The sequence below is a fragment of the Hippoglossus stenolepis genome, chromosome 3 (genome assembly GCF_022539355.2).
Source record: "Hippoglossus stenolepis isolate QCI-W04-F060 chromosome 3, HSTE1.2, whole genome shotgun sequence".
In the NCBI taxonomy this organism is placed as follows: domain Eukaryota; kingdom Metazoa; phylum Chordata; class Actinopteri; order Pleuronectiformes; family Pleuronectidae; genus Hippoglossus; species Hippoglossus stenolepis.
In genome coordinates this window covers 387978-413735 of record NC_061485.1, presented here as the reverse complement: position 1 = coordinate 413735, position 25758 = coordinate 387978, and the positions used below count along the sequence as shown (strand labels likewise).

The 25758-nt window shown below is 45.2% G+C and overlaps 1 protein-coding gene across 3 annotated transcripts in view; it reads right to left on the bottom strand.

Moving 5' to 3' along the window:
- Nucleotides 1-25758, bottom strand: part of LOC118105430 (metabotropic glutamate receptor 7) — a 103353-nt gene that overhangs the window by 1289 nt on the left and 76306 nt on the right. For all 3 annotated transcript variants that reach the window (XM_047339220.1, XM_035153185.2, XM_047339221.1), the window contains exons 5-9: nt 24227-24364; nt 21614-21814; nt 18889-19028; nt 4787-5722; nt 1424-1670 (exon numbers count right to left, since the gene is read on the bottom strand). In XM_047339220.1, coding sequence (XP_047195176.1) covers nt 1424-1670; nt 4787-5722; nt 18889-19028; nt 21614-21814; nt 24227-24364 — 1662 coding nt within the window. The remainder of the gene's footprint in view (nt 1-1423; nt 1671-4786; nt 5723-18888; nt 19029-21613; nt 21815-24226; nt 24365-25758) is intronic.

Below are 25758 nucleotides of genomic sequence, written 5' to 3'. Positions count from 1 at the left end.
TGGTCACTTGATGACGTCACAGCAGCAGGATGGAGGCAGGTTATGTTTTATTACGTCTGAAGAATCAGTCACTAGTTACTCCAGCTGTTGGATTCTGCTGCAGCGCTGTTTCCCCCTGAAGCCCCCCCAGGGTTCTGTTTTGCACTTAGCATCGTGCTAACAGCTCAGCCCACTAGCTGCAGTGTGAAAAGTGAAGCTTTATTAGCCTGGAGCTAACGTAGCTGTTAGCATCAGGCTAAAGTCTCATTTATATTCAACATGTATGGAAACGGTCAGAACCTTTTGTCCGTACTCTGCGTTCATTTTGTTCGTATTTGTTTGGACAAAACAGAGAAATTGAGCAGTACCACCAAAAACCACGGGGAGGCAGTGTAGCCAGTAGTTCAAGTGAGAGGACTGTCGCACACGAGAAACAATTCAAACAATTATGTACATTTTTGTGAGAAACTACACGAGTCTGTATGATGTCACTTCTCGACAAGACGAGCATCGTCACAACCTCCTCCACCGTCGCCATGTTTGTAGTCATCAGAAACTCAACTCTGTGCTGCCCTCTAGTGGATTTATTGTTTAACAACTATGCAAACGTAAAGGACACAGGGAAATATGTGGACAGTGACGGTAACGTCGTTTGAAACAATGTTAGCTAACTCCGATTTAAAGCTAAGCCTTAGCCAGGGTGAGCGTTAGCTGCTTGTTAGCGTTAGCTGCTTAATTTCTGTGTCATTCCAGAGAGAAACATTAGTTTCAAAAGATCCGTCAGTGAACCCTGTTTTTAAAAAGAGGATTTCTGTCATTGCTGAACTGTTCCTTTAAATAAACAACAAGTTTCCATGGACACCAATAATCTGAATATGGTATTAATGTTATCTGATGACGTTAACATGTCACAGAGTCTGATTATGACTCACGTCAACATTACGTCCAACGTTCACACCAGAATTTTAAAACCTGAAAGTTAAATGAAAGAAGCTAATGTTTACCTTTCAAGTGTTTTCTTATTTAACAAAAGCTTCAACTCCTCGTTATTTCTCATCTTGAATTCAGGTCATGTGACATCATCAGGTGGTAACTGTCGTATGTCGATGACGTTATAAGGAAACGTAAACATGTCAGATTAATGTCTTGATCTGGTTAAAGTCAGAATGTTGTTTCCATGGAAACAATTGTCTCCATAGGAAAGATCTTATTTATTAAAATGATAAACTTATTATTATATATTATTATTATCAATAATGTAACAGCTGATTAGATGCAGTGCGTCTCTGTTGCTGGTGAAAGATTAAATATGTGACATGTTAAAGTTTACAAGTTTTCAGTGTTGATTTCTGTTCCAGCAGGTGAAATTATGAAAGAATAAAAATATGAGTTCAATCATCACAAGCTTCCTCACGTTGTGTCGTTACGTTTGATCTCTACTTACTGTTGGCGTCCACGTTTTCACACAGCTCCGTCTTGGCCTCGCCGTTGGGCCGGTCGCTGGCCTTGTGGGAGAGTCGGGACGACATGGTGGCGACCGTGGCAACGGCTTTAAACGAGCGTTTCCTCTTCTGCACGTTGAGCTCTGGGTGGAAGATGATCACGTAGACTTTTGGCATGTAGAGCATCCCGAGGGCCACGGACGCACTGAGGTTCATGGAGATGGTCAAGGTGGTCGTCTGGATGTAGAGCTGCAGCGTGAAGAGGACAAGACTGTCACTGGCAATTGGTCAACACTTATACAGGGGGGAGGAAAGAGGGAGGAGAGGGAGGGAAGAGGAATGTATCCTCAGGACCTGGGTCTTCAGAGACCCACAAGATCCTTTGAACTCCTCTGATGAGTTTCTGAAACTGTACTGAGAGTGTCAGCGGAGGAGAACCTCACATACTTTAATACTTTGATCCTTTAAGCAGCTTCATCCTGTGAAATAAATATTTATTTGGGGGACAAATAGTTTCCAGATTTACCTTTGACAGCTTCTCACTTTTGTAAAATTCTTTGTGTTTGTTACTTGAAAAGAACTTTATAAATTAAATTATTATATTATTATTAAATGGTAAATCTTCTGCATCTAAAAACACTTTACTCCAAAAACACTTGACGTGTTCCTGACGTGTTCCCGACGTGTTCCCGACGTGTTACCGACGTGTGGAGGAGCTGTAAACAACAACACTGATCTTTCCACAGCAGAGTTTATACGTCATGTCCGGCCTCCTGCTGCTCTACAGGCTCCGCCCCTGCTGCTCTACAGGCTCCGCCCCTGCTGCTCTACAGGCTCCGCCCCTCGCCTGGATGTTCCCACATGTTCCTGTTTGAACGAGTCGGACCCGACAACCTGCTGCTGCTGCTTCACAGGACAAACAGTGTCTTGCCAATGACACTTCAAAATGTGACCTAGAGGACCAGGGGATCGAACCAGCGACGTTCTATCCGCTCTCACTCCTGAGCCACAGCTGACAACAGATTATTTTCACAGCATTAGTGTTTTTATTAAAGTATCTGAAGTGAAGTTAAAGAGAAAATCAAATATCTGCTCAGAAGGAGAAAATGTTTCTGCTCGGGTGGAAACAACCAGATGTGCATCAAGAAAACAGCTGTGGTCGAGCGACAGTGTCCTCTCATGTGTGATGGAGAAAAGAGAGAGAGGACAAAGAGAAAATGTCCGACAGCAACATCCAACAAACATCTGGATTTAATTCTTTAATTTCTATTTATATTCAGTTGATCGCCTCAGACACTATTCCACTGACCTGCAGGGGGCAGTGACGCACCAGCAAAGGCAGAGAGGAAGAGATAGAAGAAGGAGGAGGAGGTAAACATGGACGTTAAGAGGTGAATTAATATTATAAAGTATTAATAATTAATGTGAGTAATCATCCTCATGCTGTTTAATGATGAAGAAACACACACACACACACCTGAGTTAACACTGTCTCCACATGTCAGAACCAGAATCTGAGTCAGAGTCTCAGTCGTGACTTTCAAACTGATTCAGACTCGTCATGGTGTCACATGACTCTGTTGTCATGACAGTTTTCAGACCTGAGCTCCAGGTCAAATCCAGAGACTCGTCTCCAGAGCTTCTCCAGAGTTTGTGTTTCACAGCTGAACAACTCAGCAGCAGGTTTTCTGCACAGACTCGTTCACAGCATCAGATCCTCCTCCTGGTTCAGGTGAGAGGGGGGGCAGCCGGGTGCAGCAGACAGAGACAGGAAGTGCCGTGTGACCTCTGCTGCAGAGGTCATGTGATCATGTTGACATCACCTGACATGTCGTCAGCTCTGATCACCAAGAACTCTCTTCACATCTTCGTCTGTGTCTTCATCGTGTGTGTCAGCACTTCTTCACCAGAGGTTTGTTTTAGTTTCTTCATGTTTGTGTCCCGTGTTAGAAGCTCCTCCCCCGGGTGCTGCTGGTTTCTGGATGAGCTGCAGAGGTCGGGTGGCAGCAGCAGGTAGACCTGCCGGGAGGGGGGAGCAGTAGTCTATAGGCCTGAGATGACCAGAGCCTGGACCAGAACCTGGACCAGAACCTGGACCAGAACCTGGAGCAGAGCCTGGACCAGAGCCTGGACCAGAACCTGGACAGTGATGTATTACCTCTGCTGCAGAGGTCATGTGATCATGTTTACATCACCTGACCCCGTGGTCAGCTCTTCTCACCCCCCCCCCACTCAGTGAATCAGTGGAGGATCCTCTGCTGTGTTCACACTGCTCCTGGATTTAGACTTTATACAGGAGCTCAGGAGGAGAAGAGAAACTGAGTCTGATCCTCCAGAGAAGATCCAGAGAACTGAGGAGCTCAGTGTCTAAACTTCTTCTCCTGTGCAGCTCTCAGTCAGTTTTAAATTGAATCATTTGAAGTGAAGAAGATGATCAAATACTTCACAACACAAACATCCACTCTTATACTTGTGTTTTGTGTAAATGGTAACCATGGCGTCGGGGGGCAGACAGAGAGACATCATTAGAAAAGTGGAGTTGCAGTCGAGGCTTCGCATGAACGACAACGCCATGGTTCTTTTATTTGAATATCTGAGTGCTGCAGGTCGACTGTGTGACCACATGAAGAACCTGTGTTCACTGACCTGAATTCACGGAGTTCCATGTAGGAACATGACTCATGTTCCTACATGGAACATGACTCATGTTCCATGTAGGAACATGAGTCATGTTCCATGGTCATGTAGGAACATGAGTCATGTTCCTACATGGAACATGACTCATGTTCCTACATGAGTCATGTAGGAACATGAGTCATGTTCCTACATGACTCATGTTCCTACATGTGTGGGTCAATATCATAATTATTCAGATTGAAACACACAGAGAGAGAAATGGGCTGAAAGCTCTGAATTTAATCTGCGATGAAAATCAATCTTAATTAAATTATTAATTAATCATTATTAAAAACATCTCACTTTTTATTATTTCTCTGCTGTGGTGAAAATAAGTACATTTACTGCACTTTACTGAGTATTTATCTTCTACTCTGCATTCATTTATTCTATGAGCTTTAAAGATTATAAAGATGAGAAGGAAGATAAACGTTCCTCCATGTCTATGTTGGTATTTTTACTTCCTGTGATGTCATTTCCTGTAGAACCTGAGCTAAAAGGTTCTGATTCAATAAACCAGTACAAACGATAAAAGGACAGAAACAGAGTCAGAAATTAAATAAATACAAAAATCTTTTATGAGTAAAAGCTAAAGATTCTAAATATAGAAACTTGAAGGATATTTAAACTCTCAAAAACATTTTCAGTTTAGTTCTGATCCAAGCTTCCTGTCTGAGTTCGGTCCTTACCTTCTCTGCAGACTGTGCTGTGCCAAAGAAGATGGGTATAAAAGCCAACCAGACGATGCAGGTGGTGTACATAGTGAACCCGATGGGCTTGGCCTCGTTAAAATTCTCGGGGACGCCGCGGGTCTTTATGGCGTAAACAGTACACGTCACCATCAGTAGGATACTGTAACCCAACGAGCAGATGATCTGCAGATCTGTGATGTCACACTTCAACACGCCTCGGGCCAGATCTGGGTTGATGGTCTTCTGCTCTTCGTAGTCTATGATGATGTTGGGTGGATCCACCCCGAACCAGATCAACACGCCCAGCAGCTGCACGGAGATGAGACTGGAGGTGATCGCCAGCTGTGAGGTGGGGCTGATCAGCCTGGGCGCCGTCACCGACTTCTTCCCCTGTTCGAAGATTCGGTAGATGCGGTTGGTTTTGGTGAGGAGGGCGGCGTAGCTGATGCACATCCCCAGACCCAGAAAGATCCTTCTGAACGAGCACACGCCGACATCTGGCTTGGCGATCATGAGGAACGTGATGATGTAACACAGAAATATCCCAGTGAGGAGAACGTAACTCAGCTCCCGGCCGGATGCGCGGACTATCGGCGTGTCATTGTGCCGTATGAACGTAGCCATGACGAATATTGTAGCAATGATGCCGAGCATCGCCAGGAAAACTGGAATCACCGCCCAGGGCGAGTGCCAGTCCAGCTTGGTGATGGGGATGGGCTGGCAGGACGTGCGGTTGGCGTTGGGCCTCATGTTGTAGGAGCAGAGTTTACAGGTGAACTCGTTGTACTGGTACTGGTAACCGTCGCAGGGCTCGCAGTGCCAGCAGCACGCCATGCCCTTCACCACCTTCTTCCTCTCGCCGGATTTACAGGGCAGGCTGCAGACGGAGCTGGGAATGTCCCGCTCACCCAGAGGCCACTGCATGTCCTCGATCTGCTGAGACAACATGGACACAAACCACGGCTCATTAATACGACATCAACATCAAACTGGGAAGTTACACAGTTACAAAGATCACATGTAAACATGTAAACCTTAACGACGCAGAGAAAACATGGAGACAGTGAAAGCTTCATTAACCCATTTACACCTGATGCAACATACGAATATATACATACAGTACATACATATAGCCACCAGGAGGCGATCAAGATCATTTAGGAGCTGTCATGTCGTGTGTAGTTGGTTCACAGTAAAATATATATACAGATTTTATATAACACTGCAGCTCAGAAAATAAGATTTTATATGAAACTTATTTTAAATATTCTGTTTTAAACCAGACAGATTAGACTTCAGTGATTCTGGGTGAGAACATGTGGAAACATCTGGAACAGTGCAGCTGTTCTACAGTTTAGTCACGATTAGTGTGAGTATTTAACTTCACACATGATGTGAATTTGTAAAGTGTGTCAGCCAACAGCTCCTCGTCCTGAAGCTCAGACCTGGGAGAGCCTGTTGTTGTGTATTGATGCTGATGATTTTGGCAGATTTCAAAATGCTGCTGTGACCCAGAGGACGTCCTGAAACACAGTATCTACAAAGACCTGCATCAGTCTGTGGCTGCAGGTGCTTGAGGCTGCGCTCCAGAGAAAAGTCCCAGATTGATCAGGATGCTATAACCCCCCCGGCTCCACGCAGGCCACCACCAAGCCAAGTAGATAAGCTGCGATCTCTGAGGATAAAAGGCTGCACACAGCGAACGGCCTGACTCAGCCGAAGGCTCCAGAATTCAGAGCCTCAACAAAAACACCCACTCTGCACAGTCGACTGATCTTCCTCCTACAGGCCGGACGCCAACTCTGAAGAAGAGGAGAAGCGTTTCCTCCGCCCACTCTTTCGTCCTTTCATCAGCCTCTGCTCCCACACATCCATCATCACTCGCTCTTTCTGTCCACTTCACACTGAGCCCAGCTCAACGCAGACATGAAGGATGACAAAAATTCTAACCAGCATGCATTGTGTTAGGACCAGCATGCATCACTTTAAGTCCCATCCGGAAAAAGGTTCCGGGCCATCAAGACCAAAACCTTGCGCCACCTGAACAGTTTTTTCCCCAGGGGGGCTCACAAACAAGCCCCCTGCATCACACTGACTCTGCCCCCCCCGCACATAATTTATAACTTATATATTATTGGCACTATCCCGGAACCAATCACTGCACCTTAGCACCGCACGTGCCCATAACATAACTTATTGCTCTTTCTGTATATATTGTTGTTTTTATGTCCAAATGCACCAACCACACCAAGGCAATTTCCATATGTGTAAATATACTTGGCAATAAAAAGAATTCTGATTCTGATTCTGAAAAAGTCAATGCTGCACACAGCTGCATCAAGTGGAACGGACCTAATCATTCAGATGGAAACGAAACGTTCAGGAGGCGTCTTCAATAATTCACTCAGGTGTTCGAGGACAGATCAGAAAACAGGTTCCTCTTAAATCCTCCTCAGCTGCAGCTCGGGGTTCTGGACGAGGACGGACGTCACGCAAAATATTCAAGAAACATGAAAAGCGCTGGTGGCCTCCTTCACTTCGGTGTGGCAGGCGGGAGGAGGAGCAGGCGCCGACCTGCTCCTCCTCCTAAGGTTTAAATTAGTTTTTCTATAATTACACAAAGTGATTAAATATCAGTGAAGCATATTTCACCCTGGAGATTAAAAAGGACAAAGGATGCAGGACAGAGGACAGAGGACAGAGGACAGAGGACGAGCTGGTGCTGTTGACAGTAACTAACGAGTGGATCCAGTCGAGGCAGAAACACAAAGTTAACATCGACACTAACGATTTCTGAGGTGACGTCTCGTAGGAACTCACAGGAACTCACGTGACCGAATGTGACTTCCGAATAAAAACAAACATGGAGGCGGAGCCGACGTCGCCTGTTGTTACAGTTTGTTCTTCTCTTCTGTCCACAGATTTTAAAATAATGATATAAATAATATGGAATGTTTCTGTATTTGAGTTGTGTATTGACGTTGTTTCTGTCCGTCATCGCCGGCGGTAAACGTCACATTCGACAACAGAGAGGATGACGTGGGTTAACAAAGACGATAAAGTAAAAGAAGACAAAGAGCAGATGAGAGGATGAGCAGCAGAGAGAGGAGGAGGAGAAGCTTCTCCTCCTCCTCCTCCTCCTCTCTCTTATCTGTCCCGTGCAGACCTTTGCTCCTCCTCTGCTGTCAGACTGTGGATAAAGCGTCGCACACTGTGATGTGGCTCAGGTGGACTCTTTAAATGTCCTGGATGAAAACAGAGGATCTGTCGTCTGCCTCTGCAGAAACACACACTTCTCTCTGTCTCTTTCAGATCTTTTGTGTTTCCACCGTCCTGACACATTTATGTTCCTTGTGGTCCTGTGTGGGAATAAGTTTCATCTAATTGATAGTTTGGTGTGTGGGCGTTTTCTCTGTGTGAGCCCATTAGCTCCTCCTCCTCCATCAGGGGCCCCACAGCTCCACATAAATACTCACAGGAAATTATGGAATATACGCTCTGTTGCCGTGGTTACGATGCAGGGTCCAGGCTTTTCACCTCCGCTGCCTCTGAAGCTGCTCCTTCATTATTTTACAGCTAAAAAACATCTTCATCCTTCATTTGTTCTAATCTGTTTTTGTCCTCCATCTTCATTCTTCCTCTTCACCAGGAAGTGACATCATCAGCTGATTCACACAACAAACATCTCCTTTAATTACCGATTCTTCACCGTGTTAGCTCACTGTGCTAGGGGCCACGTTAGCTCACTGTGCTAGGGGCCATGTTAGCTCACTGTGCTAGGGGCCATGGTTAGGGGCCATGTTAGCTCACTGTGCTAGGGGCCATGTTAGCTCACTGTGCTAGGGGCCATGTTAGGGGCCATGTTAGCTCACTGTGCTAGGGGCCATGTTAGCTCACTGTGCTAGGGGCCATGGTTAGGGGCCATGTTAGCTCACTGTGCCAGGGGCCATGTTAGCTCACCGTGTTAGCTCACTGTGCTAGGGGCCATGTTAGCTCACTGTGCTAGGGGCCATGTTAGCTCACTGTGCTAGGGGCCATGGTTAGGGGCCATGTTAGCTCACTGTGCTAGGGGCCATGTTAGCTCACCGTGTTAGCTCACTGTGCTAGGGGCCATGTTAGCTCACCGTGTTAGCTCACTGTGCTAGGGACCATGGTTAGGGGCCATGTTAGCTCACTGTGCTAGGGGCCATGTTAGCTCACCGTGTTAGCTCACTGTGCTAGGGGCCATGTTAGGGGCCATGTTAGCTCACTGTGCTAGGGGCCATGTTAGCTCACCGTGTTAGCTCACTGTGCTAGGGGCCATGTTAGCTCACCGTGTTAGCTCACTGTGCTAGGGGCCATGTTAGCTCACCGTGTTAGCTCACTGTGCTAGGGGCCATGGTTAGGGGCCATGTTAGCATTTAACCATCACCACTTCAGCATGTCAGCTGAGCACAAACATGTTTTCTGTGTAACATGTAAATCAAAGCGTGTTCATCAGGTTCACTAAGCGACTCTGTTAATCGTACAAGCTTCTCTCAGTGGAGTCGTCTCAGTCATTAACTCAGTGACTGTGGATCATGATTAAATTGATTCATTAAGGGGGAAAGGAAATAAGCAGATTAACAAACGGCTCAAGTGACGAGAACCAAATGAGAAACAGAAGGAAAAACACAGCCCTGAACCAACAGCGTCACCATGGCAACAGCATCACCTGCCTTCAACACGTTGGGACTCGATCACCTGATGACATGTGATGAAAACACAGGAAACAAATGCTAAATCTGTTAGATTATGAAATAAAGTGAAATTTCTGAAAAGTCACAGTGAAGAACCTTTGTCTTCTCTTCATTCTTTATTGGAGAATTTAATCCACCTGTAAATGTGTATTTTTCATAGACTGCAAATAAAGCTAAAATAAAGATTATTAGAAAACGACTTTCTCCAGAAATGAAGCTGAAATATCTTGGATACGAACTCTGCCATCTTGGGCCGAACATGTTATCTGGAGTCTGAGCCGTAGTGATCGGTTTAGTAGCAGATAGGCTCAGTTTCAAGTCAAATCATTTAATATTGTTTGATTTTACATTGGTTTTACTGTTATGTGTTATTGATCTATGGTTTTATCTTTGTGTTGTTGGGAGCAGGGGGAGTTCACCTGCTGATTTAAAGTGTGGCCCTGATGAAATGAGTTTTATTTGTGTCTGTTGTTCACTGTTGTACTTCCTGCTCATCAGCACCAGCAAGCAGAGCGTTCAGCCTGGTTTTCTGCTGATGTTGTGCTGTTGGCTTCATCCGGCCGTGACCTCTGGGGCAGTTTGAGAGTCAGCAAACAGTGGATTGATCCTTCATGGTTGGGGAGTTTCTTCCCCAACCATGAAGGAGTTTAACTTTAAGATGGAGCGTGAGATGCAGGAGGTTCGGAGTGGGCGTTGTTCCAGAGCTGAGCCGTAAGACAAACCTGTAGATTTAATGCTCTGACCCTCACCTGTGCTCAAGAGCTCTGGGTAGAAGTCGGGTGTCTGGGCTCAGCCTAAGAGACAGTGTGAGGAGTTTATCTGCTCTCTCTGATAAAACTCACTGTTGATGCTTCATGCAGTATTTATATATCATTTATATTAAAGCCTGTTCAATTCAACAAACCAGCTCCAAGAAGAAAGTTTTAATACACAAAGAATTTAAAACTTCCTACACCTCTGATCTTTCTTAAGGGAAGAGATAAAACACACACACACACACACAGACACAGACACACACAGACACAGACACACACACACACACACACACAGACACAGACACACACACACACACACACACACACACACACACACCAGAGACACACACAGACACAGACACACACAGACACAGACACACACACACACACAGACACAGACACACACACACACACACACAGACACAGACACAGACACAGACACACACACACACACACACACACACACACACACACACACACACACACACACACACACACACACAGACACACACACACACTTGTCTTTGTGAACAGAGGATTCAAATTGATTCAAAGCTGAGAGCAAAGTGTTCTCAGTTGTGTTTTATCAGCGATACTTCACAGCAGCTCTTTGGATTTCAACTTTATTTTAAGTCTAAACGTTGGCGTCGTGCGTGACCTGCTGTGACTCAGGATTATTCAAAAGGAAATAATGAAAAGGTTGTGTACGTTGCCTGGGAGGCAGCGCAGAGGGTTTTCCCACCATAGGTGAGGAATCGACTTTCTTTGTTCTCTCATTTCAGTGTTGAATAAATCTGAATAAAAGACACGTCTGATCCGCCTTCAAAGAAAAGTTACAGTTGTGGGAAAAAAAAAGAAATTTGAATAATTACATTCCTTCTCAGTCCAAAGACACAACAGAGCAAACTGCTGTAAGAGACACAGTGAGACTCCGAGCTGCAGAAAGACAAACTATCCTCCATGTGTCTCTGAAACAAATGGTTCCTTCTCTGTTCGTCTCAGAGGAAAGAATCTGCGTTTAGACGCTTTGTTAACTGACTGAGCAGAAGAGCTCCTAAACATCACACCTCAGACGAGCAGCCTCACCGTCAGATCCAGTTCAGTCTTCTCTGTGCTTCACAACCGCAATCCATCACATCATGGAGGCAGCAGCTGGATCAGGACGTTTCCCTGCACAGTTTCCACCCTGTCTAACTCATGATGAAGACTACAACTCCCATCATCCTTCACTGCTGCTCCACCACTAACTCATGATGAAGACTACAACTCCCATCATCCCTCACTGCTGCTCCACCACTAACTCATGATGAAGACTACAACTCCCATCATCCTTCACTGCTGCTCCACCACTAACTCATGATGAAGACTACAACTCCCATCATCCCTCACTGCTGCTCCACCACTAACTCATGATGAAGACTACAACTCCCATCATCCTTCACTGCTGCTCCACCACTAACTCATGATGAAGACTACAACTCCCATCATCCCTCACTGCTCCACAACAACTAACTCATGATGAAGACTACAACTCCCATCATCCCTCACTGCTGCTCCACCACTAACTCATGATGAAGACTACAACACCCATCATCCCTCACTGCTGCTCCACCACTAACTCATGATGAAGACTACAACTCCCATCATCCCTCACTGCTGCTCCACCACTAACTCATGATGAAGACTACAACTCCCATCATCCCTCACTGCTGCTCCACCACTAACTCATGATGAAGACTACAACTCCCATCATCCCTCACTGCTGCTCCACCACTAACTCATGATGAAGACTACAACTCCCATCATCCCTCACTGCTGCTCCACACACTAACTCATGATGAAGACTACAACTCCCATCATCCCTCACTGCTGCTCCACCACTAACTCATGATGAAGACTACAACACCCATCATCCCTCACTGCTGCTCCAACAACTAACTCATGATGAAGACTACAACTCCCATCATCCCTCACTGCTGCTCCACCACTAACTCATGATGAAGACTACAACTCCCATCATCCCTCACTGCTGCTCCACCACTAACTCATGATGAAGACTACAACTCCCATCATCCCTCACTGCTGCTCCACCACTAACTCATGATGAAGACTACAACACCCATCATCCCTCACTGCTGCTCCACCACTAACTCATGATGAAGACTACAACTCCCATCATCCTTCACTGCTGCTCCACCACTAACTCATGATGAAGACTACAACACCCATCATCCCTCACTGCTGCTCCACCACTAACTCATGATGAAGACTACAACTCCCATCATCCTTCACTGCTGCTCCACCACTAACTCATGATGAAGACTACAAACCCATCATCCCTCACTGCTGCTCCACACACTAACTCATGATGAAGACTACAACTCCCATCATCCCTCACTGCTGCTCCACCACTAACTCATGATGAAGACTACAACTCCCATCATCCCTCACTGCTGCTCCACCACTAACTCATGATGAAGACTACAACTCCCATCATCCCTCACTGCTGCTGCTCACCACTAACTCATGATGAAGACTACAACTCCCATCATCCTTCACTGCTGCTCCACCACTAACTCATGATGAAGACTACAACTCCCATCATCCTTCACTGCTGCTCCACCACTAACTCATGATGAAGACTACAACTCCCATCATCCTTCACTGCTGCTCCACCACTAACTCATGATGAAGACTACAACTCCCATCATCCTTCACTGCTGCTCCACCACTAACTCATGATGAAGACTACAACTCCCATCATCCTTCACTGCTGCTCCACAACTAACTCATGATGAAGACTACAACTCCCATGATCCCTCTCTGCTTCACCTCCACAACTAACTCACTATGAAGACTACAACTCCCATGATCCCTCACTGCTTCACCTCCACAACTAACTCACTATGAAGACTACAACTCCCATGATCCCTCACTGCTTCACCTCCACAACTAACTCACTATGAAGACTACAACTCCCATGATCCCTCACTGCTGCTCCACCACTAACTCATGATGAAGACTACAACTCCCATCATCCTTCACTGCTGCTCCACCACTAACTCATGATGAAGACTACAACACCCATCATCCTTCACTGCTGCTCCACCACTAACTCATGATGAAGACTACAACTCCCATCATCCTTCACTGCTGCTCCACCACTAACTCATGATGAAGACTACAACTCCCATCATCCTCACTGCTGCTCCACCACTAACTCATGATGAAGACTACAACTCCCATCATCCTTCACTGCTGCTCCACCACTAACTCATGATGAAGACTACAACACCCATCATCCTTCACTGCTGCTCCACCACTAACTCATGATGAAGACTACAACTCCCATCATCCTTCACTGCTGCTCCACCACTAACTCATGATGAAGACTACAAGACCCATCATCCCTCACTGCTGCTCCACCACTAACTCATGATGAAGACTACAACTCCCATCATCCTTCACTGCTGCTCCTGATCGTGGTGATCCTGATCCTGATGGTGGATCCTGATCGTGGTGGATCCTGATCCCGGTGGATCCTGATCCCGGTGGATCCTGATCGCGGTGGATCCTGATCGCGGTGGATCCTGATCGCGGTGATCCTGATCCTGATCCTGATGGTGGATCCTGATCGTGGGCTGATCCTGATCCTGATCGCGGTGGATCCTGATCGTGGTGGATCCTGATCGCGGTGGATCCTGATCCTGATCCTGATGGTGGATCCTGATCGCGGTGGATCCTGATCGCGGTGGATCCTGATCCTGATCCTGATGGTGGATCCTGATCGTGGTGGATCCTGATCGCGGTGGATCCTGATCCCGGTGGATCCTGATCCCGGTGGATCCTGATCGCGGTGGATCCTGATCCTGATCCTGATGGTGGATCCTGATCGTGGTGGATCCTGATCGTGGTGGATCCTGATCGCGGTGGATCCTGATCGTGGTGGATCCTGATCGCGGTGGATCCTGATCCTGATCCTGATGGTGGATCCTGATCCCGGTGGATCCTGATCGGGGTGGATCCTGATCCTGATCCTGATGGTGGATCCTGATGGTGGATCCTGATCGTGGTGGATCCTGATCGCGGTGGATCCTGATCGTGGTGGATCCTGATCGCGGTGGATCCTGATCCTGATCCTGATGGTGGATCCTGATCCCGGTGGATCCTGATCGCGGTGGATCCTGATCCTGATCCTGATGGTGGATCCTGATCGCGGTGGATCCTGATCGTGGTGGATCCTGATCCCGGTGGATCCTGATCCTGATGGTGGATCCTGATCGTGGTGGATCCTGATCCTGATCCTGATGGTGGATCCTGATGGTGGATCCTGATCCCGGTGGATCCTGATCCCGGTGGATCCTGATCCCGGTGGATCCTGACCATAGACTAGGATCACAACAAGACTTGATATATAATACGTCTCCTCAGATACTCGACCATTACATCTGTCAACCTGGGGTTTGTCATGTGACAGTCTGCAGCTCAGTCAGTTTCTATGACGAGAGTCATTTATAAATAAATATAATATATAATATATATAAAGCTGAGGCCACAGTAGAACTCAGACTCTTCATTTACTGTCCTGCTGATCCTGGACCTGCTGCTGCTCACGAGCTGCTGGTGTCGAACCGTCGGCGTCACATGACCCCTCGCTGCTCATCCATCCGACTCATCAACCCGCTGTGAGCGGTCGCTCTCTCAGAGATCAAGGTCAGATTCCATTTGTCCTCACGAGGCAGCATCGGTGTCTCCGGCACATGAAAGACGAGCGGCTGCAGATTTGTGAGACATAACAGATAAGTGACTGCAGCAGAAGAGAGAGACCATCTTGTCCTTCACTGCCGCTGGCTCACGTTCACCTTTAACTGTCCAACTCATTCCTCTGGAGACTTCACTTATTAATACTTGAAATTTTTTTCATCTCAAAAACTGAACCTTGAGACAGAATGAAGAGACACTGAGATATTCTCATGAAACCAGCTTCAGGTATGACGACCTGTCCATAGAAACGCTCACACACTTGATCCATGAAATGGAGATTGTTTAGTTCAGATGCATCATTATAGTTTTTATTTAGTTTTCCTCTTCGTCTTTGAGCCGTGGTGCGTCTCTAACGTTCTTCACAACGTTCTTCCTCCCATTGTCCGTTCTGTTCTGTCATCCCTCTCTTCTCTGAGTGACGTTCAGGGAAAACTTGTTTGTTTACTTACATTAAAGTCCGACATGTTGGATTAAAGACAGACACCAGCTGCCTCTCAGTATTTACATCCCTCAGTCAATCAGTTGTTTCAGCAAATACCTCAAAATTATATTTGTTCATGTTCAAGTGACGAAGACGTCGAGCTGGAAATACGAAGATCATGTCTGTCAGGAGCAGGAAGAACGTCTCTCTGAGGTTTTCTTCAGTAACACAGTTCATCAGAGTTCACTTCAAACAGGAGCTGATCACAATCAGTTCAGCTGCTTTTATTTTGACAGTGTGAACAGTAATGCTCCTTGTTGATGTTCTAATCATCTGAGTAGAGGTGAAGGAGTCAGAGGTCAATTATCTGATTAAATGTTAGAAATACTGAACAATCATTTAAATGTCTGATTCCTCCAGAAAGAAAAACACACTTTACTTCTCACCTGCTGCCGTTTACTTCACGTTTACTTTACATTTTATGTGTTTAACCTGTTACACAGCGGGTTTGAGGGTTACCCATCGCGTTACCACGGTTACATGACACGGTGCAGGATGTGTATTTGTAAAAAAATCATTTTCTCAACATTCATGAAACGCAAACAAAGTCACAACACAGGGGAACAACATGTGATGTCACCACATATAAAGTGAAAGAACATTGTTTCACGTGACTGTGATCATGTGATCTGTGGTCGGCACGTTCAGAGAATCATGTGACTTCAGTTTCCCTCATTATTAAAGTATCTGGTGTCATCACAACAACAGACGTGTGGAGACGTCCTTTCAGGTTCAACCAGCAGGGGTCACTTAGCGTCCAGATTCAATCTGAAGAGATAATGTACCAGGTGTTTACGACGAGGAAAATACAATTACAAGTGATGATTGGAATAAATCAGATGAGATGAGATGAGATGAGATGAGATAAGATGAGATGAGATGAGATGAGATAAGATGAGATGAGATGAGATGAGATGAGATGAGATATAAGATAAGATAAGTTAAAATGAGATGAGATGAGATGAGATGAGATGAGATGAGATGAGATGAGATAAGATAAGATAAGATAAGTTAAAATGAGATGAGATGAGATGAGATAAGATGAGATGAGATGAGATGAGATGAGATAAGATAAGATAAGTTAAAATGAGATGAGATGAGATGAGATAAGATAAGATAAGATAAGTTAAAATGAGATGAGATGAGATGAGATGAGATGAGATGAGATGAGATGAGATGAGATGAGATAAGATAAGTTAAAATGAGATGAGATGAGATGAGATAAGATAAGATAAGATAAGTTAAAATGAGATGAGATGAGATGAGATAAGATGAGATAAGATAAAATAAAATGAGATAAAATGAGATGAGATGAGATGAGATGAGATGAGATGAGATGAGATGAGATGAGATGAGATGAGATAAGATAAAATGAGATAATCCTTTATTAATCCCACAATGTGGAAATCTGCAATATTACAGCAGCAAGAGTAAAAAATAGGCATAATGATAATAATAGTTAAAGGTTCAGTGTGTAGAATGTAGTGACATCTAGTGGTGAAGTGTCATGTTGCAGCTGAACACCCCCTTCCAAACATGAGAGAGAACCTGTGGTAACCTTCAGTTTTCATAAAAACTCAAAGGGTTTAGTTTGTCCAGTCGGGCTACTACAAGAAACATGGCGGCCTCCATAGAGAGGACCCCCGATGTAAATATAAAGGCCCATTCCAGGTAAATAACAACAATTTGTATAATTTAGATGAAAGACACTCGTGAAAACATCACTAGGATAATTTTGTATTAAATGTCTGTCAATAGCTCCTTTCACCTGAATCTTACACACTGGACCTTTAAGTGTAAGGAAATATAAAAACAGCAGAATACAAACAGACGACTTTAGACGTGAGTTTGACATTAAGTGAAGATTGTGACAGAAAAGCATCAGGATGAAGAAGCAGGAGTTTCAGTCACTGTGTGAATACGAAACCTCATCATGACAAAGAGCCATTTTCCAGCTTTAATCTCATATCATCATATGAACAGTTTAATCCTGCTGCAGCTTTGAAAAGATAATCCACGTTCCAAACTCGGTTGTTAAAATAAGTTGATTCTTTTTGTTGATATGAAGAATTAACCATGAAGGAAATATGTGGATTTATGTTTATATGTCTGAATTCAAGTTGTATATATATTTATGGTTTAACTGTAAAATATCAAACCTCAGTTTCATTTGTTTGTAGTAATAATTATATATATATATATATACCAGGCTCCTCTCCTGTGGAACCAGCTCCCACTCTGCGTTCTGGAGTCACCTTCTCTCTTCTTCTTCTGGATCAGGTCCTGAACCATCCCTTAGCTATGCTGCTATAGGTCTAGACTGCTGGAGAACTGACTGTGTGTGTGTGTGTGTGTGTGTGTGTGTGTGTGTGTGTGTGTGTGTGTGTGTGTGTGTGTGTGTGTGTGTGTGTGTGTGTGTGTGTGTGTGTTTTCAGCTGCTTCATTAACACACTGGTCCTGAGGGGTTTCCCTCAGACGTGTGCTGGTGCAGATGATGACAACATAAACTCTGACAAACCATCAGAGTGAAACACTTGGAGCCATTAAAGCTCAGTGAAGCTCAGCACCAGCAGGAGTCTGAAGAAGAAGAAGAAGAAGAAGAAGAAGAAGAAGAAGAAGAAGAAGAAGAAGAAGAAGAAGAAGAAGAAGAAGAAGAAGAAAGTGACAGACATGAAAATAAAAAGCTGCCGGCTCTTTTGTCTGTTTGCAACAAACTAGAATCAGACCAGAGATGAGGACGTGATGCAACAGGACGTACGTACATCAGACAAAACTCTTTAGTCCCGAAATCACAACGTGAAACCAAAACTAACAGATCAAAGGAAACAACAACACATGAAGCTGGTTCTTTAACCAACAGGTTGAGAAGCTCAGTCTATGACCTTTGACCTCTTCACACTTCAAGACTTAAAACTCATCAACTCAGACAGAAAAATCCCTCATGATATAAAACATGTTTACGATCCAACTTTTACTCGTGGTCGAGTGTTCAATTAAAATAAATCACAGAATCAGATTCAATCAAACGTCCGTGAGCAGGAAAGTGGTGGACCAATCAGAGAGCAGCCTGACGACCCCCCGTCCAGGTCAAATCTGTTCTTTCACTTCATGAGTTTCAGACACGTTGGTTTCATCTGCTCCGTGAGGCTCGGATCTTTAATAAACTATAAACCATCAGACCTGACCATTAGAAATCCCTCCTCACTCTGAAGTCGCCAGGATCTTCTGAACATGAAATCCTCCAGTGAGTGTGATACCAGCAGGTCAGAGCGCGGTGCGACCGTAACCACCGCGTGTTTCAGAGGGATTCAGGAAACCAGCTGGACGTGACCTCATCAGGTTTTAACAACATCACACAGAGTTTCTGTTGGTTTGACTCACGTTGATCTGCAGCGTCTCCGTCCACTGTCCGATGACTCTGTAGCCCGGCCCAGTCACGTTGCTCCACTGGTACTGGAACAGGTCGTAGCGTCCGGGAGCGTCACCGTTACGGTTAAATGTCACTGACGTACCAGCACTTCCTGTGGACGACAAACAGTGGGGATGCTAAATTCATTCTGCATCGACACAGAATTAAAAAAGTTTTACATTCACACACATTCACACAGAGCATCCATGTGCAACACTTTCTCTATGAGAGGGGGAATTGTGGGGTTCAGTGACAAGGACACTTCAGCATGGGGACAAGGGAAGACTGGGATCGAACCGCCGACCTTCTGGTTAGAGGACGACTGCTCTAACCCCCCAGCCCCAAAAACGTGTGGTATTTTGAGTTTTTCAGTTCTTAGTTTCCAGGTTCTTCCATCAGAAAGCTCAGGTGTCCTGTTTTAAAAAGCAGGAAGTGCAGTGTTCTGAATGAGCAGCAGTGTGAAGTCTATTATTAAGTGATGGAGGAACAGCAGCAGACCTCAGATCTGTCTTCACCCATTGACAGGACTGTTTCTGCAGAACTATCCAGGGTGAACCAGCTGACACAGAAACACCTCAGATCTCATCGAGTCCTCCACTCTTCTCTTGTTCTGTCCACACAAAGTACGTGATGATGATGATGATGGTGTGATGTGATGTCTTCGTCCTGTAAAACACTGCTCAGGCTCAGCTGTTGTCCCCGTCGACCAATCAGCTTCAGAGAAAACTCTTCCACATACGCAGCCATGACCTCTGGTGTCTCTCGATGGTGATGAGACTGTATTTGATCATTTTCGATTCATCCAGGCAGTGAGTGAACCCGAAGCAGATGAGGATCCACAGGAAGTCCTCACTCGTGTTGCTGTGGTCGGTGAGCGAGAAGGTCCGGCGCCGGGATATCGACTTGTTCCTCTGTTTCTCACCCCCCCCAGCGGACCCTCACCCACAGGTCCAGACTTCTTCAGCTCAGCCCCTGATGAGGGTGGAGGAGGCCGAGAGGAAAATGTTCCTGTGCAGTGTTCAATCAGCCGCGGGCTCATTCACCAGGCAGCAGGGGACGGTGAAACTACAGAGAAAGTGATCAGTGAATAAAGCTCAGTCCCATGTGAGGATCCTCTCCCAGGACACAAGTCCAACAGATGCTGATGGACCTGAACACATCCACACAACAGGATTCACTACCTGAGAAGAACCTGTTGGAAAATAAACAGTGAAAACGTTTGGATTATTTTAATATTACACAACTCACAGTTTCAACTTCATCATCGTCAACAAACAAAAAGATTCATGACAACACGTAAAGCCAAAGTTCTCGACTGACAGAAGGATTCAGCTGCGTCAGACTCTGATTGGTCGACTGTGACCGTTGAGGTCGCATCACAGATCATCGATCATGTCAACAATGAACTGAACGGTTACGTCATGCTATTGATTATCAATCAGTCTATAACTTATAGCACTTATCCTCTGGGGGGGGTATCTGTCCATCACAGGGCCACTGCTACTTATTTAATCTGTGGGTGAAATGCATCCTGGGAGTTGTAGTTGACTTCTCTGACTGTATTGACAGACTTTCTGAACAAACACTTACTCTGGGTAAAATAATAGATTTTCATTAAAAAACACTGAGGTCCAGTAAATCTCTCACACACAGGTTCTAAAGAGCTCCGAGCCGATGACAGCCGCTCTTCTCTCCGTCTGGAGTCGAGCGGCGTCGTTTCTCATTCCCGCCATGAGCAGACAACTGCCTGCGATCAATACCCGGTTAACAGCGACCAGAGGCAACAGCAGCCTCTTCACATCCAATGGATTCAGCTTCTCAGTCGATCTGTGGCTGATGTTTGTTTCAATAGAGAAACTGGAGAAAAAACAGAAGAGAGAAATCTTCTGTCTCTGGAAGAAACCGGAATCTGTTTTAGTTTTATGGAAATCGATTTTTAATCAGACTGAAAAACATTTTGACCACAGAAATAAGATTTTATGTTTCAAAGGAAACAAATATTCAGGTTTTAAACCTGTTTTTTTTATTATTAAGAGGTTAATAAACGATGAGTCAGCACAAGCTTCTGTCTGTAAATAATGAAGGTAGAACTGCTAACGTCTCATTATGATGATATTAATCAACACAATAATTCATGTGTTCAACATGATGCGTGTTTTATATTCAAGAAGCAGAAGAAGAGGTTTCACCTTCACCTGCAGAGAAGAAACCACCGTCACAGGGCCACTGCTCATGTCGACCGTGACTTCACTTTTTATCTCTCGACGCTGCTTTGGTTTTTATTGTTTCTGTTTTTATGGATCACCAACAATGTTTTTCTGTGAGGAACATGTTAAGAACATGTTAAGAACATACGTGTTTTAGTTCCTCACAGACTCGTTTGACCTATATTCAGTTGGTGTTTTATGTTCTCAGCTGCAGACTGACGCTCCTCCATGTTCTGAACTAATCATTAATGATCATTAACACATGAACATTTATCCCGTTCAGTCATGTACAGTCCGTCTTTTAGAGCCGTGTCCGAACAGTTCACACGTGGAGACCACATGCGTGAAGCATGATGAAGAACATGATGGAACATTAAAAACCTTCAGAAAGTGACTCTGATGTGATCCCATGATCTCTGGAACATTCTCTGACCTTCACAAACAGGCGTGTTGTATGTTGTTGAATGACCCGGTGTCATGTTGGACTCACCGTTGAAGCTGACGCTGCGGATGTACCTGAGCAGCTTCTTGCCTCCAGCCAGGTCCATCTCCAGACAGATGCCAGAGTTTTCTGGACACAGGTCTCTCTGCATGTTGTGGAGGGCGTGGGCCACGGCGTACACGGCATCGATCACAAACTGCACCTTCCCTTCCTGCTCGTACTTGGAGTCCAAGCCGATACGTTCCTGACCTGAGGAGACGGAGACAACCGTGACTCAGTGTTTCCACGGTGATGTGTTCTGCTTCTAATTCACTGTCTCAGCTTTTTCTCTTTTCTCTGATCTTTATATAAAATATAGATTTTATACTGATCGCTCCAAACTGGTGGTTTATCGGCCGGCTGCGTCGTTACTGGAGGATTCCAGTAGAGGGCAGAAGACAGAACTCAGACTTGACTCACACCGATCTTCCAGATGTCAGTGGAGGAAATCAACATCTGGCTAATACTATGATAAAGACTGTAAAGGTCTGGATTACTCATTCATAGGTTGTTACGTCTAAATCAGTCTTTATTTACATCTGAACTTTCAGGTAACGATGAGTCATTAACGTTCACTGAGCTGAGTCGTGATTCTGTCTTTATGAAATGTTTTCATCAATAATCATTCAGCAGTGAAATAAGTAAACATAAAATATAAAATATCACATAAAGTAGAATTAACGTGGCCTGACCTCCTCAGGATATTTAAATGTGTGTTGAGCTGAGCAGAACTTTTCCCTTTAAATAAAATCCATACGTTGTGTTTGTGTTCTGTGCTTGAGACAGATTTCAGAAAAAAATGAAGAAACATTAAGACTTCGGTTTAATGTATTTTAATCTAATTAAACGACAGTAAAATAAAGTGAAAGAGTTTATAATGTATTTAACATTGTTATTACACTGAACTTTATTTTGTATTAGGTCCGTTAACAACAAAGTTTCAATGTTATTTTCCTGTTATTTATCTTTTTTATTTATCTTTTTTTGTTTTTTCTTGGTCTGGAAGTTTCCTGGAAGTTTCCTGGAAGTTTCCTGGAAGTTTCCTGGCAGCTGGTGAAAGGAGAACTCAGGCAGCAGCAGAAGGTTTGAATGTAGACTTGCTGCATCAAGGAGACCAGGAGGTGAAACAATATACAAACACTAACAGAGCAACGTGAGCAACTGTCTCCACCAAGTCTGAAGATGTCTCCCACAGCCTCCCAGTACATCTCCCTCACCCTGCGTCACCCATGAAGGTCCCTCCCTCTGTTACATGGAGGTGCTTGCATCCTATTGGACAGTTCAGTGTAAAGTGTGTGTTCATGAATCACATTGTGTCCTCACGTCTGGTGAAACACACAAAGAGTCGGTGTCTCTGTCTGGAGCCTCTGAGTTAGATCTGAACGTCCCTGAGTGAAGACACTACAATGTCCTGTTGGTCCTTTATCTATAACCTGACCTGGGTTCTGCTCAGAGAGAGAAGGAGGATCTGTGGAACCAGACAGGCTCTACTCTCCTGTACAGATAGAATATACACTATACATAATATATAGTGACATATACTGTAATGTGGGAGGATGTCAAAAAATCCTCAACAGCCCTGAGAGCTCAACGACGAGGTGGAACTGTTCCTGACAGGAAGTGTTAGAAACAGGAAGTGTTCCTGACAGGAAGTGTTAGAAACAGGAAGTGTTCCTGACAGGAAGTGTAGCGCTTTGTGTTCACCGCTGGTCGTCGAGTCATGTGACTGATGAGAACCAATCAGGAAGAGAACGTGTCATCGTTTACTAAAGTCTCAGTTTGTGTTCAGACTGAAACACAACCTCAGTAATTTCATACTAAAAGGCAGTGATGAGTTTTGAACTGTAGCCATAGCAACAGGGATGAGTTTTAAACATGTGCGTGAGGGCGGAGCCTGAGTGGCCTCACATCTCCAACGAGTTCCTGTGAGAAAGTTTGTTTTTCAGAGTCGCTCTGACTTTCAGAATAAAGCTCCAGTTATCCAGGATTAATTCTGGTTTACAGTCGTCACTGTGTTTCTTCTTCTCCAGCGTATTTTTAGAGCACAGTGTGATCTGGATACGATTCTTTATGAACAAAGACTTTACACTATCTCCAGCAAACATGAGACAAAACACAAAGAGGCCAGATTAACCAGAATCTGTTGATTTCAGCGTTTCTTTCTCCACAAGCAGAGGAAGCCCAGAGCGGAGAATCAGTGAGAAACACAACGCTGTGACTTAAACAAACCAGAGCTGCTGTGTTCAGACGCTCAGCCTCAGCTGCCTGACGTCCTCATCATGTGACTGAAGCCTGAAGGATTGTGGGAAAATACAGAGACGCAGCACATTGACCCCACAGAGTCACTGTGTGTGGACGGCATGAGAAGAAACTGCAGTCAAACATGTGAACACGGAGCAGACACACACACACACACACACACACACACACACACACACACACACACACACACACACACACACACACCACACACACACACACACAGCCTCACCCTGTGTCTGACGAAGGTTTGAGACCAAACCTCAGAACCAACAAAAACCTGCTCACGTCACAGTTTCTGTTTTCAGACGTAACATCATTAATGTATTGATTTCATCTGATAAAGGATATAACTGCACTGACCTGTGCACTTCCTGCTGCTCTCGTCTCTCTTGGACGAGCTCATCAGTTTGCAGTTGAAGTTTTCCTCCCAGTACTCAGCGAACCACACGTTCCTCCTGTTGTTCTCCAGCGTCCTCGACGTGAAGTAGGCGTCGAAGCCTGAGGCAGCGAACACAACACAGAGCTCATTAGTTTCTATCACAGATCAGCCGGAGAGAAAAGACTTTTAGCCGGGGCCGCAGCGGTACCTTTTCCTCCCCCCCCACTGTATCAGCCACTGAAAAGTATTTAGTATTTACAGTAAATCATGGCCTCCAAAGTGTCAACACGTCCTCAAACTACCCACAAGTCATTGCAGTGAAGGGAGAAGAAGCGAGTGACGTTTTCAGGACAGAGGAGGAAAAGAGAGGAAGAAAAGAAATAAGTAAAGAAAGAGCAGGAGAAGACAAACACTTTGGAGGAAGGACGCTCGGCGTGATCAGCCTCAGCGTCTCCTCCTCGCGTCTCTTTGCTGTTTGTCAGATTAATGCTGGCTCTCTCACCCCGGCCTCAACAATCCAGTGTGACGGGCTGCCAGAGAGCATCGCGCTGAACGAGCTAATTCACTCCAGGAAACACACAGCGCTGCACACTGGCCTGCAGGGGGACCACGGACAACACGTCAGCTCCGACTGTGACGGACATTTTCCACCATTAGCTGTAATTATCTGACATTTCATCAACTCAACAACTATGTAAGGACATAATAAAACTGCAGCCACGTTCCATTTCTCTGGGGTTTGCACTGGAACTGCAGCCCTCCCCCTCAGAGCTCCACCCTGTCGCATCACTTCCTGTCAAACAGGCCAAAAACAAATGCTTCACTTTACAGTTAATTTACATCAAGACGTGAACTTTCAGAATCTTCAACACAAAACAACAGATTCACATCACAAGCTGCTCGCTGCCGTTACACCACAACCACTTCCGTCACACAAACAAGTGAGTGTGGACACCCGAGCCCGCTGGGACCTGTCGGGTTCGGGCCGAATGAATCCGGCTCTGAGGCGGGTTCCCTCACCAGGGTCCTGATTTCCTCTCTGGTTTGGACAGAAAATCGCAGCTTGAGACACGTTCTATTTCTCACCAGCTGCTCGTTGATGTTAATGAAGATGGACGACATAACGGCTCCGAGAAGTGAAGCCAAGGCGTCTTGATCTCCCCCTGGTGGCTGGCTGTAGTATAGGTTAGCAGATGGGACATGGATCAAACTAAAAAATCAAAGTAGACATTAAAAAATGGTTTAGGTGGATTTTATGACGCAGATATGTTTTATGGACGGGACCTCGATACCACCCAAATGGTTCATCACCTCCAGATGGCAGCGATGGTATCTGAGATATTTTTTATCTTCATTTCTGCAGGAAGTGGAGACGCGTTGTCATCTTTATTTACAGTGTTTGATCTTTACGGTCTGTGGTCGGGTCCAGCCAGAGCGAAGCTAACGGAGAAGCTAACGTTGCTGCAGCTCAGTTACATGTGTCAAACATGGATCAGACGTGTTTTATTCATGA